We start from the raw sequence: 13,920 nt of genomic DNA on the forward strand, positions 1-13,920 counted from the left end.
CTACCACTGTAAAAAAGATCCTACAAGTTGACACAGCTACTTTACATAAAAGCTTACCATCCTATCAATGTATTTAGATTAGGATGAAATTACTTCTAGTTATTGTGAGTCTCCAATCAGCCTAACATGAAATATGAAAATTACTGAGAACAGTAAGAGGAGGTTACAAACATAGCTATTTGTGGCAGTTTTTCATTTAGTTTTTTATATCCAAAGCCAGATGTGGATCCCATAGGAATTCTATTCTGCTGGACCTACACCTGGGTTTAGTTCAAAACAATGAATGTACAACTGCCACAAAAAGTTGTGAGTGGAACCCAACAGAAACCCAGGTCATTATTCTAAATGCAATGCAGTAAAGGCCAGCGTTCTGCTGTGTGGTGGTGCATGAAGAAACTCCAGAACAACTGTAGGAAGAACCAGAATATTTTTGCTGTTAATTCACATCAAAATCACTGGTACCATTAACTCATTGTAATGTCTTCACAATAATAATAATATTTATTTGTATAGCACCAACAGATTCCGCAGCGCAACTCAACAATATGCTGAATAAAGGTGAATTTCATTAACAGAGGCTGATATATGTGAAATCTAATGCACAGATAGCTGGGGTTCTGTATAGGGTAACTCCCCCGAATGACTTCTCTGATGTTCTAAGAACCTAGAATAGTCCCTGAAGTTTTTTTCACACGCCATGCATTTAAAATACTCTGTGTTGTGAATCCTCATGTGCCTGACCATAGACGACTTCAGTCCAAACCTCTTGCCACATTCCGTGCACATGAAGAGCTTCTCCCCTGTGTGTGTTCTCTGGTGTACAATAAGGGACGACTTCCTGGTGAAGTTTTTCCCACACTCTGAACACAAAAAGCGCTTTTCTGTGGACTGTGATCTCCTTGTTAGTTTATCAGAGCCTTCTAAATTGTGATTATTGAGCACATTTAATATGGGTTGCTCTGGATGGTTGGTAGTTTCATCTGTTTTCCCTGAACATCCTTTAATGAAAGATTTTGAAATGTTAAGTTCATTTTGCCTGTATAGAGGACATGGATGTGTGCATACATCTTCATTCTTCTGGCTTTTATCAGGCTCCCCATCTACAAAAGGATAAACTCACATTAACCCTGAAGCCAAACTAACTGGCAATTTACAAGTAAATTCTTTAAGGGTGCGTTCACACCTACAGGATCTGCAGCTGATTTTCTGCAGCAGATTTCAGTTAAATAACTGAACACAGCATCAAATCTGATGCTGTGTTCAGTTATTTAACTGAAATCTGCTGCAGAAAATCAGCTGCAGATCCTGTAGGTGTGAACGCACCATTAAAGAATAAAAATGACAAATCAACAAATACCGATGGCCCACATGTTCCAAAGTGAAGTGACATAATGGTCTGTACCTTGTTTAAAAAAAAAAAATAAAGGGGTTGTCTGGCATTGTAAAATTAATATAGGGAAAAATATAAAAAAAAAATCTATACTTACCTAACCCTGGTCCCCCACAAATTCTACTGCTTCTCCTGTTCTTCTGCTACCATTCTCCCGTCACTTGTGTCTTTGTTCCACTTCTAAGATAAGCAGAAGCAGCAGGATCTGCCCACTCAGCCAACCACTCGCTGCAGCAGTATCCCATCTCTTGTCTCAGAAGCAGGCTAAAGAAACAAGTAGCAGGGGACCAGAAGCAATGGGAGCTGCAGTGAGACCAGGTGGGGATCAAGGTTAGGCAAGTATAGTTTCTTTTCTAGCTTTCCGCTGCCCCAGCAATATTCTATTTTTTTTCAATCTGCCAGGCAACCCCTTTAAGTACTCTCTCCTGACAGGATCTATTTCCCAGGACTGGCATATGTGGCACATGTAGTGCCAATAGTATAAAATTGTTATTGTGGGTATAATGTTTAAAGGTTTTCTCAGAGATTATTAACTTTATATATCAATGCCAATTAATGTATAATTCCACAGAGGTCAGTTTTAAGCCCCTTATCTGTCATTTTGCAATGGACGCTGTTAAACTGCCAGCCCCCGGGCTGCATTTAGGATGTTCCTGCAGCCAATACCTCTGTATCGGCTACAGGAAAGTTCTTTTTTTTACTATTTATTTGCACCGTCGGGTGTGGTCGCAAATCAATTAGCCATTCACTTCAATGTAAAGTGCAGTAAAGAACGGATTCCATTGCAATTAGCGTCGATTCTCTACATAAAATTTAAGCTGTTTTTTATGTAGCCATATACTGTTAAAATACATACAATAGGGGAATAAATAAAAACCTGACTGATTTGTCCATAGAAACAAATCAGAGCTTTCATTTATCAGGGCCTATTAAGAAATAAAGTCTGAGCCGTGGCTTGTTTCTATGGTGCCTGTACATCAGTGGTCAGTGTCTCCATTCCATGGTACTATATTAGCGGTTACTCACCTGCAGAAAGATTTTCAGACATCTCTTGTTTTATATTCAGTGACCCTTCCTGTATTTTTTCTTTACAATGTGGATCAAAAAAATCTTTTAGAGGTGATGCAATAGGCAGTAGTTCTCCAGTAATATAAGGCCCCTGGTCCTTTTGCTCTTGGCCTGAGTCTTGTTGCTCCATTAAAGGCACCGTCATGTCAACTTTTTGGGCAGTCACAGGCTGCTGCATGGTAACTTGACTCTGCTCATGTCCTGTCTCTAGTTTTGATACAGCATTGCCAGTAAACTGCAACTGACCTAAATGATATGAAGATCATGGTAACTCATGCACAAATTAACACAGCTTACAAATTAACACCGCAAATTTAAAAAAAAAAAAGACACAGGACCATCTAGATTAAATTATTATCTAGTACTATCTAATTATCTAATATCAAAATGTGCACCTATTTTAATAGGTTTTCCCACAAAATCTGCTAATCACCTATCCACGTGCACACGATAGGTGATGGGTGTCTGACAGGTTAGGGACTGACCAATGGATAAAGTTAGCATTGTACTTTGCTATGTTTGTACGACCCTTAAAATTGACCAGAGGGGTGGTGGGACACAGGGCTCCTGTTCTTGTGACTAGCAGGGCCCTCTGCCAATAAGCCATTCACTATGATCTTTGCTCTATTGGCAGAATTATTATTTTTTTTTTCATTTTTGTAGCTTGGCATGTGTGTCCATGACATCATGGGAACATGGAATTAATAGTTCTGTTCATCTTTCTGGTTTGGCTAATGGTCCTACTATTTAAGTATTCTGGATACACTAGTGTTGTGTATTCCTTGTAATGGCCAATAGTATCACTTGCTTTGATCCAATCTTGGCTGGGCCTGCTCACTGGCCTTCTCTGCATCGCTAATCATAGTTCCAGGCCTGTTTGAAGTTTGTCAATTCTGTGACCATGGTTAGTCTTAGCTCACATAAAATATGTCCAATCTGTGATTCTGGATATGTCTTACACTGTACCTCCAAAGCTCAGCTTCCACCTGATCTTCACATCAGATAATGGCGGGTCCAGTCATCACTGGGCTATCAGGTTGCCATGGACAACTGTCCATCGCCCTGTGAGTTCCATGCACAAGTCCTATTTATTAGAAATGGTCTAATGCACTGAAGCCTTTGGGTGACATATGGTCACTTCAGCAATTCTACCAACCAGCATTGAATTTTCTCCATGCTGGATCTAAGGGAGCCAAGTTTTGGAGGTGCACTTTAAGTTTAAGAACCCTTCTTGCTGTTCTGTCTTTGGTGTCTCCTTGCATCTGTCTGCTACCTGCTACCATCTGCTTTAACATTTCAACCGATTTTCCCACTCTTAGCAATTGTCAGGCATCTTGCATCCTGGGAGCACTAACCAACTAACAAGCATTTTACCACATAAGGTCACTTACCCATATGATTTTCTAAGTGTAATAACAGATCGCAGTACCGACTGAAATATATGCCACATTCTGAACAGACATTGAACATCTGCCCAGTGTGTGTCTTCAGATGCCTGATCAAAGAGGACTTAAAGCCAAATCTCTTCCCACAGTCTGTGCATGTAAAAAGTTTTTCTCCTGTGTGTATTCTCTGATGGACAATGAGAGAAGACTTCCGGGTAAAGTTTTTCCCGCACTGGATACAGTGGTAAGCTCTTCCTCTGCTAGACAATCTAGTCTTACAAATAGACTTATCTATTGTACTTTCATGTTTCACCACTGTCTCAGTTACTTTTGATGATGCATTACAAATAATGTCTTGTGACTTATATTTTTTCAAGTTGATTTCTGATGAATAGCAATTGGTTTCTGCACCGAAATGTGGAATATTAGAATTTCTATTGTGCTCCACATCTGTATAACTGGAGGATTCAATGTTACCTGAAAAGGAAAAAGAATATTCTCAGCTTCAATTATGTACACTGACAGGTCCTTTTACCTACAGCTCAGTCAATTGCCAGGTTGGCTTTATTTGCTTGAAGTTTCAGAAGCTAACCTGCTTCTTGAACACTCTGTGAACAGCTGATAAAGTTGGAATAGTTGTGGCTGACCACATATTCCTCCAGTTGCACCCTGGTCAATCCCATGAATGGTTGATCATGATGATAATCCCAAGTCTGACAGAACAAGGTATTAGGGCCCTATTACACACAGATATCTTTAGATATTTGAAGCCAAAGCCAGGAATGGATTTGAAAAGAGAGAAATCTCAGGCTTTCCTTTATGACCTGATCTCTGTTTATAGTCTGTCAGATATCTGTGTGTTCTTATATTAACTTTACAAGAAATAATAGTTCTTTTATCTAAAATGCTATAACAGCAATGACTAATATGTGAAGTGCAGTGTCTGATCAATAGATCAGCTTGTCTGGGAAGTGTTTCTGGCATTCCTAGCATACATGCTGCTCCTCTGCGCAGTAAGGCCCTATTCCACGGGACGATTATCGGCCGTATTCGGCCCTTACGGCCAATAATCCTCCCGTGGAATAGGAGGCAACGATCATTGAAGTCGTTTGTCTTTTAACATGTTGAAAGAAAAATGACATATAGCAGTATATACTTCTATATCCTATGGGTGGCCCGGACGATCTAGCGATCACCCGGGCAGCCCCCCGCCCCTCCCCGCAGCTGCTTCTGTAGTCACCCGCTCGCTGCCGCTGCGTAGAATAGCAGCGGCAGTGAGCGGGGAACGAGGAGCAAACAAGAGCTTCCATAACAGTTCAATTTACCTTGATCATCTATATGTTCTGCAGCCTCCGATGTGGGATTGGATTTCTCTACTTTATGTGTTCGCTGATGAAACAGAAGTTGTGACGCTCGGTAGAAGCTTTTTTCACAGTAAGGACATTTATAGGGTTTCTCTCTCCTGTGGACCTTCTGATGCTGGAAAAGGCTGGAGTAGCGACTAAAGCACTTGCCACAATCTGAACAGATATTGAGGATTTTGGGGGAATGCGTTCTCATGTGTCTGACCAATGAGGACTTCAGGCTAAATCTTTTACCACAATCTGTGCACATGAAAAGCTTCTCTCCTGTGTGTGTTCTCTGATGTACAATAAGGGAGGACTTCCTTGTAAAGCTTTTCCCACAGTCCATACACAAGAAGCCCTTTGCCTCCTTGCTGGTTTTTGAGTCTGTATTATCTGTAAACTTACTGACCATATAACTGTTATCTAGGCCTGGACTGGATTTCTCTGTGACGCCAGGGTATTCTTGCTTGGGTGCTTCCAGGTCATCTTTATTAACTGAATTACTACAGTTTTTTCCTTTCTGGGATTTATATAGATAACATTTACCTAATGGCACAACAAAAACATTGCCTTTAGTATTGAATGCCAATGTAAATTTACATATGTACACACAATGTATGCAACACACACATTTTTACGTATTTTAACATGCCATTATTGTTTATGTGCTAAATATACCTTTGCAAAAAAAAATAGACATCAAAGCTTGGCAGGAGCAAAATCAGCCAACATTTAGAAATACCCTTTCTTCTAAGGTTTCTTGTTGCCAATTTGGCGAAAATAATGTTGAGAAAATTGTATATGAAATCTATGTGAAGTTTCCACAGCGCATGCACCTGGGAGCTTCTAAATGCAGGAACACTAAGGGTCCTATTACATGGGGCGATTATCTGCCTAATCAGGTAGAATCGGGCAGATATTGCCCTGCGTAACAAAGACAGCAATCAGCCAAGGAGCTGATTATCGGCTGATCATTGTCTTTCAGCAGGTTTAAAAATTATCATCCGCTGACCTCGCATCACTCTGTGTAATAGGAGGTGTGCAGGCAATCGCTGATGAAAGTATATAGAAAAGTATACAGAAAATGTAACTGTTTATGCTCCGCTGTGCCCTCCCTCCTATTCTCCACTCACCACAGCTATCGCTGAAGCGGTCTCTGAAGTGACAGGCTGCTCAGCCACAACGCTGTCCTGTCTCGGCCAGTGATTGGCTGAGCAGCTTTTTTTACTGCACAGACGGGTTTAGTTGCTTTCGCGGCAGCTGCGGAGAGTGGGGAACAGGCATGAAGACACCAAGGAGCGTGGAGAGGTAATCTTTGTATACAAAGCAAGGGCTACACGGATATCATTAATGATGCCCGTGCAGCCTTTGCTGCATGAGCCATGTAATAGGCTCTGTAAGCGAGGGCTGATCTAATAGATTGTTGCTGGCTTAAAGCAAATGTTGGGACGTGTTATACGGCCCTTATGTCCAAGATGTAGAAACTAGCAACAGATCATCAACTCCAGCAAGGTGCAATTACATGGTTATGTGACATGGCTGGAGAGTGGTAATAGGGTAAAGGGGAGTGAAGGGAAGTCAGGAGGCAGGTCATAGGGATGTTTCTTGGCATGCTGGCACGAAGCAAGCTAAACCTCTTTATTCTCCTGTTTTTTTGACTTCTTAACACAAACAATAAAGGGATGCAGTAAGAATGTGTCGAAGTTCTTTGTATTACAAAGCTTCTGGCTGGGGACCCACAGCCACAAATCTAGGAAAACCTTGACCCCTTTAGTAAAGGTAGATGACTAGGCTATGTTCACACACAGTATTTTGGTTAAGTATTTTTCAACCAAAACCAGGAGTAGGTTGAAAACACAGAAAGGCTATGTTCACACACTGTTGAAATGACGGACATTTTTAGTGAATGGACGTCACTGAACGGCACATAACTGCAGTTGTTTTAAAATAATGGACATTATTTGCCGTTATATGGCTTCCATCCACTAAAAACAGCCATCATTTTAACAGTGTGTGAACATAGCCTTTCTGTGTATTCAATCCACTCCTGGTTTTGGTTGAAAAATACTGAGCAAAAATACTGTTTGGAAACATAGCCTAAAACTGTATAACTTTAGGACAGCTACAGTTTTAGAAACATCTTTGCAGAATACCCCTTTAAACTCAGGAGGCGCAGGGGATGTAATCTCACAAGATTCGCAGCCCATTCTGAAGGAAAGTTACCGCGTAGATAGGGGGAGCGTAGATACAGAATAATAACACTGTTGTAATCAGTCCACCGAAGGCTACAAACTGATATAAACAGGTGGATTCTTTCAAATTAGTCCCAGGTCCCAGTTAGAGATGAGCGAACCCGCCGGATTTCTGGTTCGCATGAACCAGAACTCTCGGGGTCTGATTCCCGCTGTCTGCAGGCTCCATGCAGCGGGTGGATACAGCCGGAGGACCACCTGGAAAACTGGGATACAGCCTATGGGATAGGCTGTATCCCAGGCTGTATTCCAGGTGGTCCTTAGGTTGTATCCACCCGCTGCATGGAGCCTGCAGACAGCGGGAATCAGAAGCCAATAGTTCTGGTTCATACGAACCAGAAATCCGGCGGGTTCGCTCATCTCTAGTCCCAGTGGGTGATAAGAATATTCTCTGTACAAAACTTTCACTTTTATTTACTGTAAATCCCTACATATCAAACATTTCTTTTACTAGAATATTCTTAAAAAATAACTTAACCTTTATGTATTCGCTGGTGTCTTATAAATGTAGTTTGCTGTCTGAAGCACTTTCCACATTCAAGGCATATATGGGATACTTCCGTGTTTATATCTTTAACCTGGTCAATCTCGCTGCTTCGAAGATCAGGGCCTTCTGGTTCTGGTTTTGGATAGAACACTTCTACTTGGTGGTTTCGCTCATGAGCTACTAACTGTAAAGCTCTGGAGAAGCTTTTCTCACACTGCAGACATTTATAGGGTTTCTTCTTATTGTGGATCTTCTGCTGCTGGGAAAGTATTGCTGTAGAGTGAGTTTTCATGTGTCTGACCATAGAAGACTTCAGGCCAAACCTCTTGCCACATTCTGAGCACATAAACTGTTTCTCCCCTGTGTGTATTCTCTGGTGTACAATAAGGGATGATTTCCGTGTGAAGCTTTTTCCACATTCAATACACAGAAAACGTTTTTCTACTTCATGAGTTTCCTTCTTAGCCCAAAAGGACCCAGCATTTAACTGTTCTAAAAGGTTTACAGAGGATTTTGATGTATTGCAATTTTCATTTACATGAAAGGATATGTCACAGGCAAATCCATCATTTCTGGCAGTGGAGACAGTAGTAGTAGTAGAAGTGGATTCTAATGCAAAAAAAGGAAAGAGCAACAAATAAAAGGTCACACTTAGGGGGCATTTATTAAGGCTGGCTAACATGTACGTCGGTCATAAATTACTTCCCTCCCCCTTTTTCCCGGCCGTATTCACTCTTAGTAAATGTGGCCAGCCCTGTGCAACAAAACTACACCTGCTTCCAGCAGATGTAGATTTGTATCATGATTTGTGCCTGCAAACAGACGTAAATCAAGATAAATGAGGCGCGGGAGGAGGCCACAACTCCTCACCTCGCCGTGCCCCCTACCTGCTCCCCCATTATGCAAGCGGAGCGTACACCAGGGAGAAAGGGCACATCTGCGTCTTCTCCCTGGCGTACACAAGGGGAGCAATAATGATAAATGACCCCCCCTAAGAGTGGTACTGTTTTTGCAAGAACCGTACGAGAAACAGATCGCTGAGACCACCCAAAGATAACACTGTCGGCTGCTGGCTAAAGCACTCAATACTGTGAAATCCTAGGTGCATTGCCCCCTGGGAATATGAATATGCAAAAGAAGAGCCTGTGGAGCTTCATTTAAGAGTCTCACAACATAGGACTAGGCAGATATCTCTCCGGGAAGGACCCAGCCATGGGGTGGCTCCTGTAGTGAAGCCACCAAAACCATCATACTAAGTGGCCCTATAAGTCAATGTAATGGAAAGGGAAAAACCAAGGCCTGGTATCCATCCACATACAGCTGTTTAGTGGTGTTTCCCCTCATCAGTGTGAAGCAGGATTCTGGCTAGGTGGGAGCAATGCCAAGTAGAGCCGTACGGGAAACAGATCACTGATCTCAGGGAGACCAGCTAAATATAACACTGCCGGCTAAAGCCCTGAACAGTAAAATCCTAGTTTTTCTAATAACTCTTTTAAGGTGAGCTTTATGGGAGAGTATACAAGGTTCTAACATTTGTATTTCTGCAGAACGCATTGATAATTTTTTGCTTTCCTCTACAGTTTGACCTGCTGAATTCCTAACCAGCCATAATATATTATTCTTCTTTACCTTCATGAATTCGCTGATGTCTCACAAGAGATCGTTGCTCTTTAAAGTTTTTTCCACACTCCAGGCATACAACATTCTTCTGGGTGTGGAGTCTGTCCACGTTATACACATTTTGCTCCCAATCAACCCTTTCAGGCAGAATCCTTTGATTGTGTAGTCTTTGATGAACTGATAACTGTGATGCCTGTGTAAAGCTTTTCTCACGGTATGGACCTTTGTAAAATCTTTCTTTCCTATGAACTTTCTGGTGCTGGAAAAGACTAGAAAAATGACTGAAAGATTTGCCACAGTCAGGGCAGGTTTTTAGCGTCTTTGGAGTGTGAGTCTTCATGTGTCGGACCATAGAAGACTTCAGGCCAAACCTTTTACCACACTCCGAACACATGAAGGACTTCTCGCCAGTGTGTATTCTCTGGTGCACAAGAAGGGACGACTTCCGGGTGAAGCTTTTCCCACAGTCCATACATTGACATAGTTTCTGTCCACTGTACTGTTTCTTACTATTCCCAGTCTTCTGCTTCCTAGTGTTGGCCACATTTTCACATTTCCCTTCCCTTTCTTGTACAGTATCTGCCTTATCTCTATCCATTTCCGGATACCTCCAGTGGTTTGGCCTACAGTAGTAAGCTTACCACTTTCCATTGCCAGTACTTTGCCTCTCCGTTGTTCATTTTTAGCTTGGTATGTAGAATATTCTTCTGTGGAAAGAGTATAACATATTGTTATATTAGAATAATAAAAATAATAAGACATTATCAATTGTATGAGTTTTTTTCTCTGCACAAAATGACTCAACTTTTACATGTTCAAAAAGGTTTCCTGAGACTTTTGATATAGTACAATCTCTACTTATATTAAAGGACATATATTGCTAGATCATTGGAGCGGCTCTTTGCTGCCATCATTTGTCAGCTGTATACCCTCGATGACAGGTGAGGATGTGTGGCCGACAAGCAATAATCTTTGCCTGATCAGCAGATTAATAGGCAATTACCGACCCTATAGCACAGGGCAGTGGTTGCTTATTTGGCAGAGAATGACCTATTACTTCTTCAATATGGGTGTGGCAAACTATTATACTTGTTAGTAATGAATGATGGGAAATGTGGTCTGCTACCCAAACGGGCTGCCTCCCACTCCTGTGCTCAGAAGAAACAAGAGTATGACAAATAAAGATACAAAGGGTACATAAAGTATGCAGACCCCTTTACATTTTTTACTCTGTTTCATTGCAGCCATTTCCAAAAAGTTAATTTTTTGCTCATTAATGTACCCTCTGCACCCCATCTTGACAGAAAAAAACGAATGTGGATATTTTTGCAAATGTATTAAGCAAGAAAATCTAAAATATCACATGGTCATAAATATTCAGACTCTTTACTCAGTATTGAGTATAAGCACCCTTTTGAGCTAGTATAGCTATGAGTCTTCTTGGGAACGATGTAACAAGTTTTTCAAACCTGGACTTGGGGATCCTCTGCCATTCTTCCTTGCAGATCCTCTCCAGTTCCCTCAGGCTGGATGGTGAACGTTGGTGGACAGCCATTCTCAGTTCTCTCCAGAGATGCTCAATTGGGCTTAGGTTGGGACTCTGGCTGGGCCAGTCAGGAATGGTCACAGCGATGTTCTGAAGACACTGCTTTGTTATTTTAGCTGTGTGCTTATCGTCATTGTCTTGCTGGAAGATGAACCTTCGGCCCAGTCTTAGGTCCAGAGCACTCGAAAAGAGGTTTTCATCTGGGATATCTCTGTATTTGGCAGAAATCCTCTTTCCTTCAATTGCAACCAGTCGTCCTGTCCCTTCAGTTGAAAAACACCCCCATAGCATGATGCTGCTACCACAATATGTCACTATTGGGCAGGTGGTGAACAGTGCCTGGTTTTCTCCACACATACCGCTTAGAATCAACACCAAACAGTTCAATCTTCGTCTCATCAGACCAGAGAATCTTATTTCTCATAGTCTAGAAGTCATGTGTTTTTTGGCAAACTGTATGCAGGCTTTCATATGTCTTGCACTGAGGAGAGGGTTCTGTCAGCACATCTGCCATAAGGCCCTGACTGATGGAGGCTGCAGTGGTAGTTGACTTTGTGGAAATTTCTCCCATCTCCCAACTGCATCTCTTGAGCTCCGATACAGTGATCTTGGGGGTTCTTCTTTACCTCTCTCACCAAAGCTTTTCAATGATGATTGCTTAGTTTGGCTGGATGGCCAGGTTGAGGAAGAGTTGTGGTTGTTCCAAACTTCTTCCATTTAAGGATTATGGAGGCCACCATGCTCTTGGAAACCTTGGCCAGATCTGCGTCTTGCCACAATTCTGTCTCTAAGCTCCTTGAGCCCTTCCTTAGACCTCATGATTCTCATACGCTCTGACATGTACCGTGAGTCCAATCAGGTTAAAGTGACTGTACCACCAGGCCCAGGCTGAAGCACTGGAGGCGGGCCGACCCACCCTTAGTGGAAGGAAACCCTAGCCCCTCCATGATAGGGTGAAAAAGGGAAATTTTGGCAGCACATCTATGACTCTGTTCATACTGCAGGTTGCACGCTGCTTGTGGCTTAAGTACAGACAAAAAACAAAAGGTGCAACAACAACCCACAGGTGCAAGGGCCTACCATATATACTCCTCTCAGCGTAAACATGGTAAACACCTGCTCTGTAGATATTAAAAATTAAAATATAATTATTTTTTTTTTAGAAAAGTGAGGATCTTAGCAAACTATTTGATCAAACAAACGCTGGGAGGAGTATATATGGTAGGCCCTTGCAACTGTGGGTTGCTGTTGCACCTTTTGTATTTTGCCTCTATGATAGGGTTCCATTTCTTCTAATGGAGTCACGTCATGGAGGGGCTGGGGTTTCTTCCCACTAAGGGTGGGTCGGCCTGCCTTCAGTGCTTTAGCCAGGGCCTGGTGGTACAGTTACTTTAAACACAGTTGGACTCCAAAGCATAGAACCATCTCAAGGAGGGTCAGAAGGACAGCATGTGAGGTAAATAGGAGTGTCACAGCAGATGGTCGGAACACTTATGACCATGTAATATTTCAGTTTTTCTTGTTTAATAAATTTGCAAAAATATCTACATTTCAGTTTCTTTCTGTCAAGATGGGGCACAGAGCGTATATTAATGAGCACAAAATGAACTTTTTTTGAACTTACAAAATGGCTGCAATGAAACAAAGAGTGAAACATTTTACCTTAAGGAGACCCTGGACCTTACCTCCAGGGTCGCCCACAGGTGTTCAGAGCGGTGCCGCGGTCCCGGGTGCCGCATGTAGCCCGAAACCGCGTCTATTAGCAGGCATGGTCCGATCGCCGCGCCCGCTAATTAAATAATCGGATGCCGCTGTCAAAGATGACAGCTGCATCCGACTACCTGATGCAGCCGTTTCCTGGTGTCTAGTGGCGGAGATCATTTTTGGACACATCAAATCCAGAAAAATTTTTATAAAAAGCAATCAAAAAGTTGTATATGCACAATCAAGGTACCAATAGAAAGAACACATCATGACGCAAAAAAATGACACCTCACACAGCCCCATAGACCAAAGGATAAAAGCGTTATAAGCCTGGGAATGGAGCGGTTTTATGGGACATATATTTGTTAACAATGGTTTGAATTTTTTACAGGCCATCAGATAATATAAAAGTTATACATGTTACATATCATTGTAATCGTAACGACTTGAGGACCATATATAACAAGTCAGTTTTACCCCAGGGCGAATGGCGTAGAATAAATACCCTCCAAATAAAAGAAATGCATTTTTTTTTTTCAATTTCACCACACATTGAATTTTTTTCTGGTTTCGCAGTGTACTTTATGTAAAAAATCAGCCTGTCATTGCAAAGTACAATTAGTAACGCAAAAATAAGGGCTCATGTGGGTTTCTAGGTGATAAAATGCAAGTGCTGTGGCAAATGCAAAAATTTAAATTGGCCCGGTCCTCTAAGGGTTAAAGGGGTCTGAATACTTTTCGTACCCCCTGTAATTGTACACATGTAACTGCCTGCATAGTGCTCCTGTAGTCTTCCTTTAAGTTTTCTACCTAACTCTGGAATATCCCTTTAAATAGGCATTGTCTCCAGGATACCTATGTACTTGCTGCAGCTTCTCCCCTATACACTGCACTCCTGTATGTTCTATCATACAATGTCAGCAGTAAAACAATCCTGTGCTGTCTATATAGATGATAAGCGCTATCTTATACCTACACTGAGCCGCTGTTACACTTACAACAGACACGCAGTGACTACACACCTCGAGCTCTCTACTGCAGCAGCTTTTCTACGCGACCTCAGTTGCAGGACTTTTCCCTTCCGGGTTTTACAGTGAGGGCTGCTGGGAGTTGTAGTTTAGC

General features: G+C 42.0%; 1 protein-coding gene across 5 annotated transcripts; it reads right to left on the reverse strand.

Moving 5' to 3' along the window:
- Positions 1 to 252: 252 nt before the first annotated feature.
- Positions 253 to 13,916, reverse strand: LOC138799175 (zinc finger protein 271-like). 5 transcript variants are annotated; one of them, XM_069980022.1, is made up of 7 exons: positions 13,821 to 13,916; positions 9,558 to 10,255; positions 7,920 to 8,537; positions 5,169 to 5,735; positions 3,850 to 4,320; positions 2,417 to 2,704; positions 254 to 1,100 (listed from the first exon to the last, which is right to left on the reverse strand). In XM_069980022.1, exons 2-7 carry the CDS (start codon positions 10,144 to 10,146, stop codon positions 595 to 597), a joined length of 3,039 nt encoding a protein of 1,012 aa, XP_069836123.1. In that variant the 5' UTR covers positions 10,147 to 10,255; positions 13,821 to 13,916; the 3' UTR covers positions 254 to 594. The 5 variants fall into 5 exon arrangements, with proteins under 5 accessions (XP_069836162.1, XP_069836123.1, XP_069836151.1 ...); XM_069980050.1 differs by lacking the exon at positions 13,821 to 13,916 and adding an exon at positions 13,797 to 13,817; XM_069980031.1 differs by lacking the exon at positions 13,821 to 13,916 and adding an exon at positions 13,775 to 13,814.
- Positions 13,917 to 13,920: the final 4 nt, after the last annotated feature.

Source organism: Dendropsophus ebraccatus, chromosome 1 (assembly GCF_027789765.1).
Source record: "Dendropsophus ebraccatus isolate aDenEbr1 chromosome 1, aDenEbr1.pat, whole genome shotgun sequence".
NCBI lineage: Eukaryota > Metazoa > Chordata > Amphibia > Anura > Hylidae > Dendropsophus > Dendropsophus ebraccatus.